Source organism: Aspergillus pseudotamarii, assembly GCF_009193445.1.
Source record: "Aspergillus pseudotamarii strain CBS 117625 unplaced genomic scaffold BDV38scaffold_91, whole genome shotgun sequence".
In the NCBI taxonomy this organism is placed as follows: Eukaryota; Fungi; Ascomycota; class Eurotiomycetes; order Eurotiales; family Aspergillaceae; genus Aspergillus; species Aspergillus pseudotamarii.
This window is the reverse complement of record NW_022475105.1, coordinates 71,326-89,195: the sequence shown is the minus strand read 5'-3', so window position 1 is coordinate 89,195 and position 17,870 is coordinate 71,326. Positions and strand designations below refer to the sequence as shown.

The 17,870-nt window shown below is 49.1% G+C and overlaps 5 protein-coding genes across 5 annotated transcripts; 2 read left to right on the top strand and 3 right to left on the bottom strand.

Annotated features, from left to right (window-relative positions):
• Positions 1-423: 423 nt before the first annotated feature.
• On the bottom strand, positions 424-3,906 carry BDV38DRAFT_262349 (beta-glucosidase). The gene is made up of 6 exons (XM_032056096.1): positions 3,405-3,906; positions 3,188-3,330; positions 3,088-3,132; positions 2,975-3,027; positions 864-2,914; positions 424-804 (listed from the first exon to the last, which is right to left on the bottom strand). The coding sequence occupies exons 1-6, from the start codon at positions 3,462-3,464 to the stop codon at positions 571-573; spliced, it is 2,586 nt and encodes an 861-aa protein (XP_031908150.1). The 5' UTR covers positions 3,465-3,906; the 3' UTR covers positions 424-570.
• A 3,767-nt stretch (positions 3,907-7,673) lies between these two features.
• BDV38DRAFT_224909 (SDR family oxidoreductase) lies at positions 7,674-9,385 on the bottom strand. Its single transcript, XM_032052839.1, has 3 exons — positions 9,168-9,385; positions 8,501-9,102; positions 7,674-8,396 (listed from the first exon to the last, which is right to left on the bottom strand). The coding sequence occupies exons 1-3, from the start codon at positions 9,210-9,212 to the stop codon at positions 8,120-8,122; spliced, it is 924 nt and encodes a 307-aa protein (XP_031908149.1). The 5' UTR covers positions 9,213-9,385; the 3' UTR covers positions 7,674-8,119.
• Positions 9,386-11,016: 1,631 nt separating this feature from the next.
• BDV38DRAFT_275419 (bZIP transcription factor) lies at positions 11,017-11,832 on the bottom strand (the record flags this gene model as incomplete). Its single annotated transcript, XM_032058025.1, has 2 exons — positions 11,017-11,745; positions 11,812-11,832. 2 exons carry the CDS (start codon positions 11,830-11,832, stop codon positions 11,017-11,019), a joined length of 750 nt encoding a protein of 249 aa, XP_031908148.1.
• Positions 11,833-12,405: 573 nt separating this feature from the next.
• Positions 12,406-13,696, top strand: BDV38DRAFT_224889 (uncharacterized protein). The gene is made up of 4 exons (XM_032052838.1): positions 12,406-13,070; positions 13,135-13,216; positions 13,267-13,499; positions 13,551-13,696. The coding sequence occupies exons 1-3, from the start codon at positions 12,536-12,538 to the stop codon at positions 13,376-13,378; spliced, it is 729 nt and encodes a 242-aa protein (XP_031908147.1). The 5' UTR covers positions 12,406-12,535; the 3' UTR covers positions 13,379-13,499; positions 13,551-13,696.
• Positions 13,697-14,209: 513 nt separating this feature from the next.
• On the top strand, positions 14,210-17,852 carry BDV38DRAFT_262305 (putative C6 transcription factor). The gene has a single exon (XM_032056095.1). The coding sequence runs from the start codon at positions 14,320-14,322 to the stop codon at positions 17,368-17,370; it is 3,051 nt and encodes a 1,016-aa protein (XP_031908146.1). The 5' UTR covers positions 14,210-14,319; the 3' UTR covers positions 17,371-17,852.
• The last annotated feature ends 18 nt before the right edge of the window (positions 17,853-17,870 follow it).

Here is a 17,870-nt window from a genome sequence, read left to right as displayed (position 1 = left end):
TTCACCTACGTAGTTTCTTCGGTTTTCGATCTTCTTTCTCAGCCTTCCACGTTTCCTCCGTCAAGTTACCTGACAAAGGTAGATAAGACGGATTATGTGATAAAGCCAAATGAAATCCAGGATTCACGCAATTGAGTGAGAAGTTGTGTAGGTGAAGAGTCGGGAAGCCGACGTGGTGACTCGGCGGAAACGGAGGAAATGCGGCAATACGTAGTAAAAGATTAAATAAATGGGCTTGTTTAGCCTCGGAGACGGAGGGATGACGTCGATGGAACGCATGTGCCCATCGCCGGTCTAATTTGATTATGTACTCAGTAGCTTCAACTACATTTCGCCACCATCATAGTTGATGAACGTATTTAATTACTACTAGCAATCCTGGTGGTAAATGAAGCGAGAACGATTTTTAAAATAGATTAAATCTCTTGATCGGGCGAGTGAGTCAACACTAGCCCAACACTTGACTATAACAATTAGAATTAACCCTACGAAGTTTTATCCTGCCCTAGGTCATTCATAAACATGTACATCATAACTCTGGAAATTCTCTGTACAATCCGAGATTGCCTCTTACTGAGCCTTAGGCAGCGAGGCCTGAAGCGGCAGTTTCCGTGAGGAGTTTCCAACGTAGATCGTCTTGGGGTAAGGAGTGACGGTCCAGTCCTGCGCCGAAACGTCCCAGTTGGCAAGGTCACGCCGGGTAAGGGTGGTTGTCCACACAACCTCCTGCGAAGGAGCCAAGTGAATACGCTCAAACTTGCGCAGCACCACCTTAGGCTCATTCGGACCGCCTAGGGAAACGTACTGTACGGAAGATGTCAGCATTGATAATCATCACACCTCATCCAATCAGGTCAACTTACCAGCTGAGGAACTTCATCACCGGCGACTTTGCCCGTGTTCTTAACCTTTACAGAGACGCGGAAAAGATCCTCGTACAGACCAGGATTTCCTCCGGCACCACCGCTGGAGGGCAAACGGGGCTGAGCAGACCCATCCGTGGCGCCTTCCGGGATATATTTGGAATCTTCCCAGCCGTAGTTAGAGTCGTCAGACGATGCCTTCAGGTCGGTGGAGTTAATCCAGGGATAGATAAACTCATGGATCCTCTCCAGCCCCTCCGGATACACGTACTCCGACGCATCGCCAATTTCACCAAAGTTCTTCGCAGCTTCAGTCATGCCACTGGTGGGAGTGTATTGAGACGCGTTCAGGGGTTGAACATGGAGGTCAGATAGTTCGAAGGTGGTGTAGCTCAAGCCGTAGCCAAACTCATAGATAGGGGTCTCATTAAACTTATCGAAATGGCGGTAATCGATAAAAACACCCTGAGTGAAATCAGACTGGGGCGCCCCGTTACCATTGTTGGCCTCATTGACCAAGGGAGAACCATACGATTCCCGGGTCTTGCCCCAAGTGAAAGGAGACTTGGCGCCAGGGTTGACCCGACCGTACAGGACATCGGCAATGGAGTTGCCAGACTCCTGGCCTGGCAAACCAGCCCAGAGAATACCGGTGACATTGGGGTGATCATACCATTCATTGATCAAGACTGGTCCGACAGAGTGGATGATGACAACAGTATTGTTGCAGTTATTCGCCGCGGTCTTGACCACATTGTCACCGTTCTTCCACAGAGTGATGTTGTTGCGATCGCCCTCATTTCCATCCACGCTAAGGTAGCCTTCTCCTGAGTCGGAATTGACGAACACGAGAGACACACTGGCCTGACGGGCAGCTGCAGCGATTTTGTCGAGCGCCCAGCTGTCGGTCACGGCGAAGACATTACCACGGCCCTTAAGAACTTCGTTCTGAATCGCCTGCTCCGGTGTCACAAGGTATGGGAAGTTTGCAGTACCGCTACCCCAAGCCATGGCAAGGGTACCGTTATCGCATCCACGGTCATCACAGCCGTTAGCGCCCCACTGGTTGGAACCCGCATCCTCTCCAAGAAGGGCGACCAGCTTTTCCTTGCGACTCAAAGGCAGGGCACCCTTGTTCTTCAGCAGAACAGTGCTCTCCGCGCCGATGCGACGGATTAGGTCAGCATGATCGCGTTGTACATCCACAAATTCGTTGACCCTCTCGTAAGCACCTTTCGAAACATGGTTATGCGCGAAACCATATTCGTCTCTGGTCCACGAGCTAAAGTTGGGAGGAGTATACTTGGTGTCGCGGCCAACCTTGTAATAAGCGGCCATGATACGGACGGCCATGTCGTCAACGCGCCATTGGGGGATAGTGCCGTTAAGGACACCGATCGTCAAGTTTGCACCCCAGAAAGACGTGCCACTATCGAAGGTAACATCACCGGGCATCGACATATCCATACCTGCCAAAGCGGCGCCTACACCGCTGTGATGAGCGGTCCAATCACTCATGACAAAGCCTTGGAAACCAAGCTCCGCCTTCAAAAGCTTGTTCAAAGTTTCGCTATTCTCGCAACCGTAGCTGTTGTTGATTTGGTTGTAAGAGCACATGACAGCACCGACTCCAGCGCGTACTGCATCCGCGAAGGGCCAGAGGTACAATTCATGAATAGTCTTGTCATCAACGTTGGAGCTCAGACTATCGCTGACATTGAACCCGTAACCTGCAGCCTCGGGTTGTTGGCGGAAATGCTCTTGTTCGTTCAGGATATAATGCTTAGCTGTCGCAATGACACCAGCATCTTGGATACCCTTAATCGTCTCTGCAAACAGTACACCGGTGAGGGCGGGATCTGGTGAGAAACCTTCCCAATTTCTACCGCCGTCCGGGTGAGCACCGAGAGGGCCAGCAGCAGGACCCAGCTGAACGTCAATGCCCTTGTCACTGAACTCTTCACCCATTGCCTGACCACGGAGGTAGGCGAGCGTCTTGTCCCAAGTGGCAGCGACATTAACACCGGCCGGGAAAGCTGAATTGTAGTCCGCTGCACGTTTACTGTTAGCAATGTGCTAGGAAGAAAGGGGAAATCAGGAGCCACGCGTACAGAAACGAATACCAAGAGGGCTATCCTGCAAGCACAGGCTGGGGATGTTGAGTCTATATTCACGACAATCAGCCTTCCATAAAAGTATAACGTCACGTTGGAAATCTACTTACCTGGGAACACTGCCAGTTTGTCCAACACATCTCTCCAGCTGCCATCTGAAGTACGTTAGCTAATCGAGTACCGGACATGCTACAGTATACACAAGCTTACCCAGTTCCCGTCGTTAAGTTGACTTTCTCTGTCAACGTCATCTGAGAAACTATTTCCACAGCGCGTTTGTATACTTCCGCCCATTCACCCTGACCGTCTGCCCATGGGGAAGGGTAGAAAGGAGGGGAGTACGCGAGATCATCCTATTCAGAATGAAAACTGTTAGAAGGCTGATTCAATTGAATCGGATAGCACCGTATAGGATAGTGAAGCATACCTGGGCACTGACTACTGAGGCAGCCGCCAATGCGGCCACCTCGAACCAACCAAACTTCATGATAATGTGGGAGGTAACCAGCAGAGCAGGAAATGAACACCAGGTCACCACACAGTGCTCACCAAGAGTGATTGTTGAATGAGGGAAAACCACCAACAATGGAGGGGAGAAAAGGTGATATAAATAACAACCGGCATGGCAACGAGGGATCAACCGACGCCACCAACGATGGGTAACTTAAGTACCGCGCATGATGTATTCCTTGCTTGCTGTCTCGGCACCGGTACCCACTGGCTGTCCCAGCCCAAGCTGTCACGTATGCAGAGGGGGAAAAAGGGAGACCCGCTGTTTGCTCGGTGATCGGCGTGGGTGTACCAGATGGAGCGACGCGAGTGGAACAAATTCCATCAATAAATGCGAGATGCGGGAGGAGCTATAATGGATCCTTTCTAAAGGAAAAAAAGGGAAAATTAGACAGGGAACCAATAAACATCACACGGAGTAAAAAGTAATGACGATCCGATTTGTTACTTTGTAAACTAACGGCGAACTCGGTCCAGCAACCTTCTCTTTGTTAGGGTACTGTGTTGTCAGTTAGTGCACATTGTTGCTCGGCATGCTGAGCCATGGCTTGAGAAAGGTCCATCAGGTGGCCTGGTGAGCAGGTGAGAACGGAATTTTCCCCGCAACAGCAACCCTGGCGCGCGTTGATTTGCTGCCTTTGGGGTACCGGAAAAGAAAAAGAAAACTGGGGGAACCCTTAGAACATCAAAGGGACCATCAGGTACTACGGGGGGGAAAGCTGGGGACGCTAGTGCCCTTCAGGGGTAGTTCCCTGGTAATCGGATTACAAAACCGATGTCCATTCATGCTTTCTCAGTACAGTACATACAGTAGGCCCTGTTGAGTTTGCTACATTCTTCGGAAAGTAAAGTTTAAGACAAGAATTCTTTACAGTATATTTCGTATCTTATCTTCCAGCTCCTTATAAAGATCGTGTATATTCCTACTTCTTCAGTATTCAGGCAGTTCATTCCCAGGGAGTTGAGACACAACAAGGTATGCTCCTGTAGGACACGAACTGGATAGATACAGTACCTCTGTACCATACCGACAGTACCTGGCGAGCCGATCCATACATATTACCCGTCGCCCTTCCGTTACGCAATATCCCATTCCGGGAAAGGAAATAGGCCTTGGGCGGCCATGAAACTAGTCAGGATCCAGGAAAGTACCAATGGACATTCCACCACTACTAGTTAGTGGCAAAGGTGAATTAGGTAGAGAAATAAAGAAAACAAAAAGTTGAAAAAATCTCGTTGGTTCCACCATGCCACGATCTTAATGACGAGACTAACATCACAAGTGCCGCATTTGTCTACACAAATGCATGGGTGATGTTACCGTATCACTGCGAGACCAGCCTCCCCCGCATCTTCCAATCTTTAGAGGGGCTTGCTGGGAATGATGGGCTCACCCTTCTTGAATAATTTTGGATCCCAGGGATTGTGGTCTCTATCCTTCCTGCCTTCTGCCTCCTGTGTCGCAGATTCCCTTTGGCAGGGAGCAAGGGATGTAACAGGCACGTGCTCTGTAGAGTGATTCTAGATCTACCCTATTTCTATACATTATAAATCATTCCGTGGCTGGAACAATTGGTCGCAAAGAAAGAAACAGAAAAAAAAAAATGAAAGAAAAGACGGCATCGATAGATTGTGACCATGCACTCGGAGTGGAGTCTAGTGTTTACGTTCATCGTTGATCGCCCTCCATTATTTCCTGATTCAGGTTGTCGTCGGTACAGACACGGACATCATTTTAACCATTTTAGCAACCGATGGGCTCAAACCCTCTCCACGGATCATACTATCCATCGGCATGGCTCATATTATTCATGCTCCAGACAGAGTTAGCATGGATGTGCCTTCTATGCGGTTGCAATGTGGTCCCTACGACATCCCCGGATGATCTTGCGGAGTCTTTGCGATCTTCATACCAACGATGAACTCTGTTTCCGTCTACAGTAGAGATCGCTTGCCACATGGCTGTCAGTTTCACCTTAATCCAAACTCTGAGGTACGGAGTAAAAGCTCGTAGAGCAATCGAGGATCGGTACCGGGGCACGGACGGCCTCCCTTCTCCGTCGGTGTGTAGTAGAAAGTATGTTCCCGGAAATGGTCCGAAATGCGAAGATTCGGGGTTGTAGGGAATCCACAATTACTCCGTGGGGCGTTTGAGGTGAAAAGTCTCAAAGACTCAAAGGACTCTCGGGATTCCTCACGCTCATTCCGACAACCTCATTCTTTGCTGGCATCAAAATTACCACCAGTACTTAGTAATGAGGGTCTTGAGTGTGGGGCAACATAGCCTGAAGGCACGTATTGCTTTTCTTCCCCAGCAAAAAGTTCCTCACTGCACCATAATTTATTGAACAAACATTCTTAGTAGTTTCCTATCAAAGCACTGATATCATATACCATTACCACGCAAAGTGAGCGTACTGGCAAGAATCTCGGTCTGAGGCCACTGCGCACATAGCAGCAATACTCAACTCCATTACCCATCATTAACCGGGATGTGCTATTTAGCCTGTTTACAATTCATTTAATGCACTGCGGAGTGCATCGTGTACCCTGTACATGCAAATAACAACCCCACTCTGTACGGAGTAGTATTTAAGAAATCTTCTCACTTTGGCCATCTACACAGTATAGGGCTTCAGAAGCCAAGAAACAAATAACAACTTGACGTCATTCTCACCACTCCACTGTCTGGACAAACAATACAAGCATGCGCTTTGTTCCTCAGACAAATGGGCCAGCCACTGACTAGATCTTGGCAACCAGCAAGCAAATCCTGAACCGCTATTTAAAATTTTGTCGAAGAGATATTCCCCACACTTCACGAAGACCGTGGGGTAAACGGATTCTGGAGTACCTTCAACTGGCCGCAACTCCCGAAGCTACCGCAACTTTGCACTTTAGCAATTCGATGGCGCTCGGATTCCCGTGTCTTTTGCCGATGTTTAGCCATAAAGAAGGAAACTCTGCCTTTCTCTTCTATACATGATAACCCATTTTGTTCTAATTTGACTTTTGAGTAATTTTTTTTTGGGTGCCTTTCGAGGTTGAGAGCTCAGATGTAGAGTTCTGAGTATGAATATGGGACTACACATGCTGTTGGGCTGCTCCTATGTTGCATATTGCCTTCACTGCTGCCTATGCAGGTGAGCTACGGGCACTTCGGCTCTGGGGAACGATACGCTACGCGGTGCTTCGGTATTGGTTCCATCCTCTCACTCTAACCGGAGTAGTGTATTCGGTGTCGCCGGGCTCATGCATCTGCTGTCTTTCCAGAGTAAACTAGGGTTTACCCGCTTGGGCTTGAACCCGCGCTATGATGCTCAATAGGGCACTGTATCGGATCCAAGTCGGTTAACAGATTGGCAAGCGGCCGGTTTCATGTGACGTCTTCCCTCTGATTCTTCAGAGTGTGCTGTTTTCGTTCAGCTTGACATATCTTTTTTTTCCTAGGCGTGGTCTGTGAACAACGAATGTAAAACTGCGCGCAGTGAGGTGGCCCCATCAAGGAAATATCACACGATCAGTATGCATAACGTGCTGAAATACCTGACAATTGAGAGTGATTCGGCGTTTCCACTACAAGTCCATTTCAATCAGGAATTGCATGGACCGCCTGATCAACAAACTCTTCCTACATAGTCTTCTTAGAAACCTAACATGGCAAATGCGAACCTAGACGCAACTCCGAAATAGCAGTTAGCCAAACTTACTCGCAGCCTTCTACTATTTCACTCTCATGAAGACCATGAAAAGAGAGGATAATGGCTGTTTATCCAGACATTAAAGATACAAAAGCAACCCAAGGCATAATTGCATGGTAGCACCATGGACTAAGTAAACCATCCGAACGACCCAGAAAAGCAACTCCCAATTCAATAACCTATCGCACAGTGTAAATCCCAAAGCAATGTCCTCACACACGACCCAGTAAACAAGCTACACAGTCGCTCTCCGGGTTCGGCGTCCTTTTCTCTCCAACCTCCCCTTCTCAGGGTCTTCTCGGCTTAAGGCCAATACCGATAGCTAATATAATGTTAAGCCCCTAGTTCCAGTTCCGGTCCCGATTCTTCTTTGCTAATGTCGGACCGTAACATGATCAACAACATTAGACCCGGTAACGGCAAAATAGCCTAAGTAGCTACCGATTCATGCTAAATACCGGGTAAGGTAGCGAGAGTTCCATGGGATTTCCCGAAAAGCATCAAGATGACCGCCTGGGTCGGTCGGTGGAACTGCGGGGAGTTGTCGGGTAATGGAAATGTCATGGTTATAGCATGGTGGAATATAATCCAGGGTTCTTGCAGAAGGTAAGGGGCTGGGTTTTGCCATGCGTCTTGACGTAAGGGGTTTTTGAGGCTTGGTGCTTGTATTGTGAGTGCTTGAGTGTCATTTCTATGGTTTCTACGGAACCATGCTTTGAGTTGAGCTGCAGGACAGGCCCAGGTTTGGTCCAATTGGTCACAACTGTTGAATTAAGTTTGGTTCTCGAAGACATATACTGGCGAGAACCCATAGAAGCTAAGTACAACTTGCAGAAATCCCTCCCATGATAGTCGTCACAATCTGTTCACAATATATACGTCTGCCATACTCGCCAGAGATGGCAAGGCTTGTCGCTCCTCAGGCAACCTGTCAGAGCTTTGCATCTCGTGGTGCACCCAAAGAAGAGCCATTAAATGGGCTGATGTCTGGAATCGCATCCGGGAGATCAGAGTTCTCGCCATGCGCCAGTCTGAACAATGGTTCCCAGACGGTCACAGCACGCTTGGTGATAGGTCCATTGCCCATCTCTGGAAGATGATAATATATCAGTTTATCTGCAGAGCATTCCAGAAGTTCACCAGCTATGCCCGTTTTATCTTCTAAGAAGATTTGAACTGCATCGAGGACCGTCTTCATCGGAGTCCGGCTAAAGGTTTTTCGGTTAGCAACCGTTCGAGTATGAGCTATTGTGCAGCGTGTGTGGGAGAGATATAAAGCGACAAAACGACGTTTTGAATGGGCAAAACCTACCACTCCGGGGCCACGGCCTCAATCATCTCAGGGGGGACGATGGGTGTGGCAACAATACCCGGCAAGACACAGTTAATATGGATGTTATCCTTGGCCTTCAACATTGGCGCAACGCCACGAACAAATTGATTGACTGCTGCCTTGGTTCCACTGTATTCGGGATACGTACTATGAGGAAAAATACCCCCAATACTGCCAGTCACCACAATCCTTCCGCCCGCCTCGGGCCTGTTGTGCCGCATAAAGTGCGTTGCTAACACAGTGCCATAGACGACGCCTTTGAAATTTATATCAGTGCAGGAGAGGTCTGGCTCTGGAGGGACGTCCTCGACACCTTTATCGCGCCGGTTAAGGAGATAAAGCGAAGACTGATCACCCACGCCAGCGTTCGCGCACAGTGCATCAATTCTCCCCCATAACTGGAAGACCTTTTTGAAGACAGCAGCCTGGCTCTGATAGTCGCTGACATCTGCTTGGAAAAAACGTGCGTTCTCGCCCAGGCCCTGCACAAGATCGTTTCCGGCCTGGGTTCGGCGGCCAACACAGGCGACTTTCCATCCACGGGAATGCAGGTCCCTGGCAATATCGGCTCCAATACCAGACTGGCAGAAGACAGATGTGGAGTGAGTGTGTCTGTCATCATTTATTGACCAAATGAAGTACTTACAGTCGCGCCTGTAACAATGGCAACTCGATTATTCTCTTCACTCATTTTCTTTGTGGGATATATGTGTGAGCGAACAAGAATTGGGAGAACCAGCGTTCAGACATTGTGCCACATGCTAAGAACCACTACTTTTAGTTTAGACTGCAAGCGCACACAAGTAGCTTCGGAGATATTAATTGATTGCTGGCTAGCCCATGCCTATTACCCGCAGTGGAGAAAGAGCCCTACGCGATGTGATTTAGTCTCTTTCCATAGCGGGTAATTAGGGGGGCGATGAAACATAGGGGGGGGGAAGCTCAGACAAGAGTACCAGAAATTATATAAGAAACGCTGCTATAGCCGTTATTCGGGACGGTGAATGCCACCCTCTTAGCAATGAAGTGGCTTGCGGGTCAAAGCTCTTCCCCACTGTTACAATAGGGGTTCTTGTCAATCGTCGTCCGTCTAGCACTATAAACCGCTAACGACGGATGAACCGAAGTAGCACACCATGAACGCTTCTTGCTCTCCGGAATGTACAAGAAGATTGTCGGCTGGTTGGCGGGTCCTTCGCCACATGTCCCAGCATGTTTGATCAGTGGTTGAAATGGTGTGTTCGGGTTCAGAGACGGCATCATTTGTTCTTGAAAGTATTATCAAGTTCATTGGTGAGTACAGGTCAGGCCACCGCGCTAAAATACCAAGCCACTTTCAACGGTGGTGAGCCGGGTGCGGAACTTGCGGTGCCTTAACCATCCACCATGAGTCAAGCCAAAAGTATATTCATTGGGGGGCCCAATGCAATTCGTTCACGACATGCATCTCACAGTTTGTCCATGCATGCTTAGTTTGGTTCGAGAGGATGGTGCTCGGCGGGAAGTCCCTCGAGTCGGGATCCATAGATTTATGGACTAGTACTAAACAAGGATGGGTAACGTGACATCCATCCAGCGCAGGACAGAGTCGGTATGGGGGTGATGGAATCGCTGGGTACTCCGTATGCATATCCAACTCATCTTTGATTCTCCGTGTTGATTTCTGGTTCGACCTTATTATGGGCCCCCAGTATTATCCTTACATTGAACTAATAAAGCAAACTAGATGATTGAACGCAACACCCTCGCCATTGAAGCACTGGCATATACATATCACAAAGGAACGGTGGACATCCGTGTCCCCACACACCAGTAAGTCTGCTTCCATAAATATATAAATATATCATCGTTGGCTCTCATCTGTGCTAGCGTCATAGGCAACTAGCTTGTTTGCTATGATGTATCCAATCACATACAAACAGAAGTATGAAACTTACACCGATATTTCGCGCAGGAAACTTGACTTTAACATTGATATCAGTGGTTCAATAGCGGAGTTCCATCTGAGCCAGGTTATCACCAATTACATATCATAATGTAAATTAACATAGGAATTGCTGGTCCGAAAAGGGGTCTCTGATGGCACTAATCTCAGGTTAGTATGATACGATATACTGCAATGTTGGTTCCTTTCACAATGGCAAACTAACATATCTTAGGCCCTGGTCTGGTAAGAACACGCTGGAAGAAATTAGGGAGTGCTGTGGAGTCCCAGTTGTCATAGACTCAATCGTGCAGACGGCCATCATTGCACCCGTCGCAAGTCCTTCAGTGATTTAACCAGTAGCTCTGCTCTTGGTGTGTCGACAGTGGCCGAGTTCCAGTTGTGACAGTTAGCCCTCTGATCAAAATTTTGGCCCCCTGAAGGTGATGCATTTTACCAAACAGCTTGCCAAAAGACGATAAGGGGCTTGGAAAGCTTGGGGTCTTGGCAGTGGCGTTCAATGAAAGCAAGCGCTTATGATATCCAAACGATGATATCCAAGAGATAGAAACTAGTCACCGCTGATCTCGTCTAGGACCTGAAATAAAATTTGGTTTTGTACTCTGCATCCTTCGTCAGTTGTAAGGCCATTACAGAAACCTGCCCAGAGCTTTTTCTGAATCTCTGCCATATCCAAGCCACGTCTGTTATGTTGCTTGATCAGCTCTTCTGCAATCGCGCAGAGGGTCGTATTGAGAACATCATAACTAGTGGCGCTTGATCCTGCTGCTGTATCAGGAAGACAACCACATATAGACTGACGTTGATTGGATATTTGCTGATCCAAAGTCCCCTGAGGCTCGGTTTTTTGAGCGAGCCTTGTAGCATTCTGGAAAATGTCTGTCTTCGATAGGCCTCCTAAATCCTCTGTGTGGGGAACCTCGGAATCCGCTTGGCACCTAGGTAATGAAGGCGGACTCCGGCAATTCTTCTGTTGATTATGCACGGCCAGTGACCGTCTTAGAGCTGGAATGGCAACCTTCTGAGCCATGTTTGGGTCCTCAACTGCCTGGACATATTCTGCAATGGTTTCAGCAGGTAGCCCCAAGCGAGACAAAAGCAGTCTTAAGCCCCTGTTTTCAGCTTCCAGCTTCTGAATAGCCAATCTATGTTCAACATCTTTTTGGTGGGCTTGTTCTTGGAGAGCCACCAGCTTTTGTTCCAAGCCGCGGGTGTGCTCCTGTTTCCTAGCACGGCTCTTGCGTTGGTTTTCTCGAACTCGAGCAAGTTTATCAAGTTTCTAGCAATGGGGTCAGACAACAACTCAGTTACTGACTGGGTGGCACTAGATCTCTGGGGCTTCAACCTTTTGATTGGCATTATCCATTACTTAATTGATGCAGCCAAGCTGTAATGTTGGACTAGATATCATACTTTTGAGGAACGAATATTACATTGCTGAATGGTTTAACAGACAGACAGTCCAGGAGACTTTTACGGCAAAAGGCTCATACCCACACGTGACTAGCGGACGGGCTTAGTCGCAAATTAGCTTCAGGTCCACCCGACCGGAACGGTAGTTAAAATAAGGTCTCCCTCGGCACATCATACCTTTTGACCAGATAAGGGAAAGACACATCGGCTTGGTGAAAGCGATAAAATAATGAGCTATCACTGGGTCTAGTGGAGCAGCGCATCATAATAGTGGTATTTTGCTGCAGCTTGCGGCGGACGGCCCTAATTAAGTGGAGATGAAGATGTCGAGATCTGGACAGGTCATGGCTGGTTTGAACCACAGTTCCCTCCGCCGAATGCGTAATAAAATCCATAAGTCACTCGAATTAACCATACCTCTTAAATGGGAATCGAATCGGAAGGAGAGGCGCCTTCTGCACAACGTCATTAGCCGTCAGTCGCTGCTTATTCATACCAGACCAACAATGGTCGCACTACTAACTCTTTCCCTCTTTCTCACCGATTCCTAGGACGGCTACTGTCTCACGCTTTCTAGGACTGTATTGACCACAAACTCACTGTTCGGGTGGGTGTCACTCTCTAGTGTACTAATACACCGCGATTATCATACAGCTATGGTTTCTACGCGACACCATCCCCGCGACTTTCCGCCTCCATCAACGGGAAAGGCTTCCTCGCCATCTAACAACAGCGATGGCGCCACGAATAGATGGGTCCACGCCCCATCGACTGCGATCATTGTTTGGCTCGTCGTGTCAGTTCCGATAATTATCTGGGATGCAGGCTATGTGTTGCTCCGTCCGCATAGCATGCCAGGCAACAAATTGCATTCCCCTGTTTGGATACCTTATGCGCTGTATGGAACAATTGACTATATCTACGGCTGGCCAGCGTTCAATGCTCGAAACGGTTTCCCAGCAGCAATTACTGTATTGAACCTTGTGGAATGTGCCGGGTACATCTATTACCTCTGGATTGTGTATAGGCACGGAGTCCCAGCGTCCGGCGGTCGCGGGCAGCGCAAAGCCAAAAAGGGGCTTATGTGGATGTTGAGGACCGAAAAGGTGGTCTCTGGACGAACTGGGGCCACTGCACTTCTAGTCGCGTACAGCGCATCTCTTGCGACTCTCAGCAAGACTGTCATCTACTGTGAGTTGTGAAAAAGAAGAGTTCCCTATACCGGATGGTCGTGCTTTGCTTACGAGGATCCCAGGCCTGAACGAGGTTTTCTCCGGCTTTGATAACATTGGACATAACGATGCCATAACTCTGATCTTCCTGTGGATTATGCCAAAGTAAGCTTCCTTCGTTATAAGCTCACTTCGTTCGCTTACCGGTGGGCCAGTGGTCTTTGGATTGTTTTCCCAGGGTACAACAGCTATGTCTTAGGCGCAGAGATTGTGGCTTCCCTTGAAAGCGCCGGGCCACGCCAGCGCGTTGGACGACCCAGGTCGTAGTAGTAGCGGGAACGGCATTTATGCGGGGAACTGTTACATGGCATGCCACGCGTGGAACATGAACCGCAGCCGACCTAAGCATCTTTGGATGTAATTATTCGATGAGTGATCTAGTCTGGAGGTAACGTTTATTGTTAGATATGTATAGTCGGATTGCTAATGTAATAGAAAGGATTACGCATCGGGGTCCGGGCGACGACCGCACTAATGTGAAGCTCTGCACCCTTAAGCATACAGGTATATTCTCGAGAGTGAACTGGCTATCTTACCGAACATGTTCGAAGTACGAAGTATAGTGGAGGGTATCCACCTAGTACAGTAAATAATAGACCGTAATGTCACCGCAAGGGTTTTCTAAACCATTGTCGAAGGGGATGGGGAAATGCCCCGGACCATTGAAAGAGTTGAGATCCTCCATGTCACCGCCTGAATTGTCAGGCGACCAATCCATCGTTGGATACTAGTCGATGATAGATTCAAATAGTAGCGGTAGTAGTATAAGGTGAGAAGGATCCACAACCACCGAATCCGTTTTCATACCTGGGACTATTTGAAGTTTAAAGGAAAATAACTCACCAACCAATATGATACAGAGGAGCCATTCTCCTGGGACCCAAGCTCAAGAATGTTTGGTTCACCCAATGATGGTCTCCGCATAGAAGTGAAAATGACCCCCAGAAGACGGGGTTAAGGACGACCATTAAATCCAGACTCGATGATTACCCGCGACTTTTTTAGTTGCATGAAATCGGTACCAAGAGAAGTTTAGTCTCTCAATTCCCTCTCCTCCGCTTTTTCGTTTCCCTTCTAGTTTCTCCAGAGGAATAATCCCTCAACTCTTCCTCTCCGGCGACGCCCGTAGTGAACCCGAGTCAGTGCCAGTTCAAGAAACTCGGGGCCGTCGCCAACACAAAAAAAAACCATTAATAATCCTCCCCAGCATGACGACGGCTAGCAATGCCAAGCCGCCACCGACCGACCCTCAATCTTCCCCATACCCACCAGAAGCGACCGCCTCATCCCGCAATTTCGTCCCGTCATTCTCCCGAGAGCAGGACGAGATCTCTTGGACCTCTCCCCAATCGACTATCTCCGGCTTACCGAACGATGACCCGCGCCTGGCTCTTGGGGTACCTGCACCCGTCATGATCCCGCCCGAGTCCGACGAATCCCCCTTGGCCTCCTCCGCCGGCCTCACCTTGGGGCCCGACGATATCGCCCTCCCCGACGATATCGACACGCAGAGCCGGGCCAGCTCGCGCGACCCCGGGAGCGTCCAAACCGGGGGCGATATCGGTAACATTCTAGAGGGCGGATACGACCATCACCCCGAGGACGGGAAGGGAGATTCCGCGTTGAATGGTGAGCACAAGAACGAAAAACCAGCGTGGAGCGAAATGAAGACGAAGGCTGGGAAGGAGCGAAAGCGCCTACCCTTGGCGTGCATCGCATGTAGGAGGAAAAAGATTCGATGTTCGGGCGAGAAGCCCGCGTGCAAGCACTGCTCGCGCTCTCGGATTCCCTGCGTATATAAAGTCACCACCCGGAAGGCAGCGCCTCGGACAGATTATATGGCCATGCTAGATAAACGGTTAAAGAGAATGGAAGATCGCGTTATTAAGACTATCCCGAAGGAAGAGACGAGGGATATGGCAGCTATCGGGCGATCAGTGGTCCGGCCTCCCCAACCAGGGCAGGCCTCGAAGAGCCAGAAGAAACGGACGGCCGACGAAGCTTTTGCGAATGAGATGGACGAATGGGCTCGTGGAGAACGCAAAGCTTCGCTGGATATTTCTCCAATGCGCCGGGAAAGTAAGATCAACGACACAACCGGTTTGATGACTGAGGGAGCAGAATTTTTACCTTCGTTAGAGATTCAAGAACACCTAGCGGAAGTTTTCTTCGATTGTGTCTATGGGCAGTCTTACCTCCTGCTCCACAAACCCAGCTTTATGCGCCGATTGAAGGCCAGGACTGTTCCGCCAGCTTTGATTCTGGCCGTTTGCGCTGTATCGGCTCGATTTTCAACTCATCCACAGCTTAACTCCGAACCACCTTTCCTGCGCGGAGAGAATTGGGCCAATCCTGCTGCTGCAATAGCTTTAAGCCGCCACGACGCACCCAACATTACCATTCTGACTGTATTCCTACTACTGGGTCTTCATGAGTTCGGAACTTGTCATGGTGGTCGAAGTTGGTCTTTCGGGGGTCAGGCGTTGCGGATGGCTTATGCTCTGCAACTGCATAATGAACTCGATGAGGATCCACTATTGAACCAGCCCAATGGTGGCGGGTCCCAGCTCAGCTTCACAGATCGAGAGATTAGAAGACGTACTATGTGGGCTTGCTTCATGATGGACCGTTATAACTCGTCTGGAAGTCAACGCCCCCCTATTGGAAACGAAAAGTTTATACAGATACAGCTGCCGATCAAAGAGTCACATTTTCAAATGGAAATCCCGGGACCAACGGAGGATCTGGATGGAAATGTTCCTAATCCAGTTCCGGATGACGTTGGCCAATTGTCTAACGCTAAGGACAACATGGGAGTTTCTGCCTATATAATTCGGGCCATAGTATTGTGGGGGCGTATCGTGGACTATCTAAATTTAGGAGGAAAGAAAAAGGATGTTCATCCACTGTGGTCACCCGAGTCAGGATATACGCGCCTCAAACGACAAATTGAGGAGTTTTCTGCATCTCTTCCAAGCCATTTAGCATTCACTTATGAGAATCTCCAGATTCATGCGGCTGACAGGATCGCCAACCAGTTTCTCTTCCTGCATATAATCATTCATCAGAACATGCTATTCTTAAACCAGTTTGCCATTCCTTTATCGCCGGGAGGGCGACCCCCGAGGGATATGCCCAAGGCTTTCTTGAGCAACGCTGGACGGGCCGCGGTGGAGGCGGCCCACCATATCTCTGTGCTGATCGATCGCGCTTCAGCATACCCTCTTACCGTTCCATTTGCTGGATATTGTGCATATTCAGCCAGCACAGTGCACATCTGGGGTATCTTCTCCAAGAACTCCCAGCTCGAGGCTCGTTCGAAGGAGAACCTACGGCATACTTATAGATATTTAAACAAAATGAAGAAATATTGGGGTATGTTCCACTACATGGTGGAAAGCGCTAAGGATCGATATCGGCAGTTTGCAGACGCTGCCATTAAGGGGTCGGTTGTCGCCCAGAACGGCAGCCAAATCACTGCCATGTTTCAGTATGGTGACTGGTTCGACAAGTATCCCCACGGCGTGTCGAGGATGCATTGGGAGGACCCCAACGCCCAAAAGACAAAGAAGAGTGACGAAGCCGTGATGAGCCAGAAGGCCGACCTTCAAAGCGTCGAGGACTTCTTTGCCAGTCTCTCCCCTACATCACAGCCCAGCGTGTCAGGCCGTCAACATTCCAGGAAGGGCAGCAGAGGCGAAAGTCTGTCTGATATGGGTCAACCAACCTCTCAACCGATGGTTGATATAAACACTCCAGGGATGATGGGCACACCTGGAGGCGGGTTCCCACAGCCCACACTGTTCAACCAGGGTCGTGGACAACTCTACGGCCAGTATCCATTCGACTTCCCCGTCCCAGCCGACCAACTACCCCAACTAGATCGACAGTTCGTCTACGGCTCCTTTGGCGGCCTCGATCCCTCCAACAGCTTCATGCCGCCAGACAATCCGCCCATCTCTACCGTGAACGGCGCAGAACCGTCTCCGGCAGCTGCTCCAGACAACACCGCCATCTTCCCGGGCCAACTAGATCCCAACGCCCCCGCCGGGGTAGGCGAGTACTACCAACCAAGCGCCTGGTTCCTCCCCTTCAACCTGGACCCCGTCAGTGCAGGCGTCAACCTCGACCCAAGCCCTGCACACGTCCCCGGCAGCGGAACCCCGGATATGTCGACCTTCAACGCGGGAAACGTGCCCATGGGCACGTTTGACATGGGAATAGCGAGCGTGAATCGAGGACCTCACATGAACGAATAACGAGAGGGCACCGACGGCGCTCGATGTTAAATTTTAACTGCGGCATTCTGCTTTTCTTGATCTTCTTTTTGGTTTTCTTGGCGAGGTTTTGTTCGGCTTGTATGGGATGGTTTGGCAAAAGAGATGGTTGGAGTTTTATTATGATCTCTTGATATCTCTATACGGTGGTCTTATGTGTATATTTTCCTGGGGTTTAGGGAATACTAATCTCTTCTGATGGGGTGGATGTCTTTGTATCATTTTTATATCTTGGATGGGATCATGCCATGTGGTTCAGTTGTGAGGTGTTTGGTTTGTGGGTAAGTATTTACCCTGTGTCAACTACGGAGTAGTATTTAAGAACAGTATCTATCTAGTAGTATGTACATTCCACATCCAGTACGAGAAACACAAACAAGAAAAGACTTTCCGCCATCTGTAAAAACCGAATCCTATATATAATACAGGCTGGAGGACTATTTATTAGGTTCCAGAAGGGCGAGAACAAAACAAACATAAAA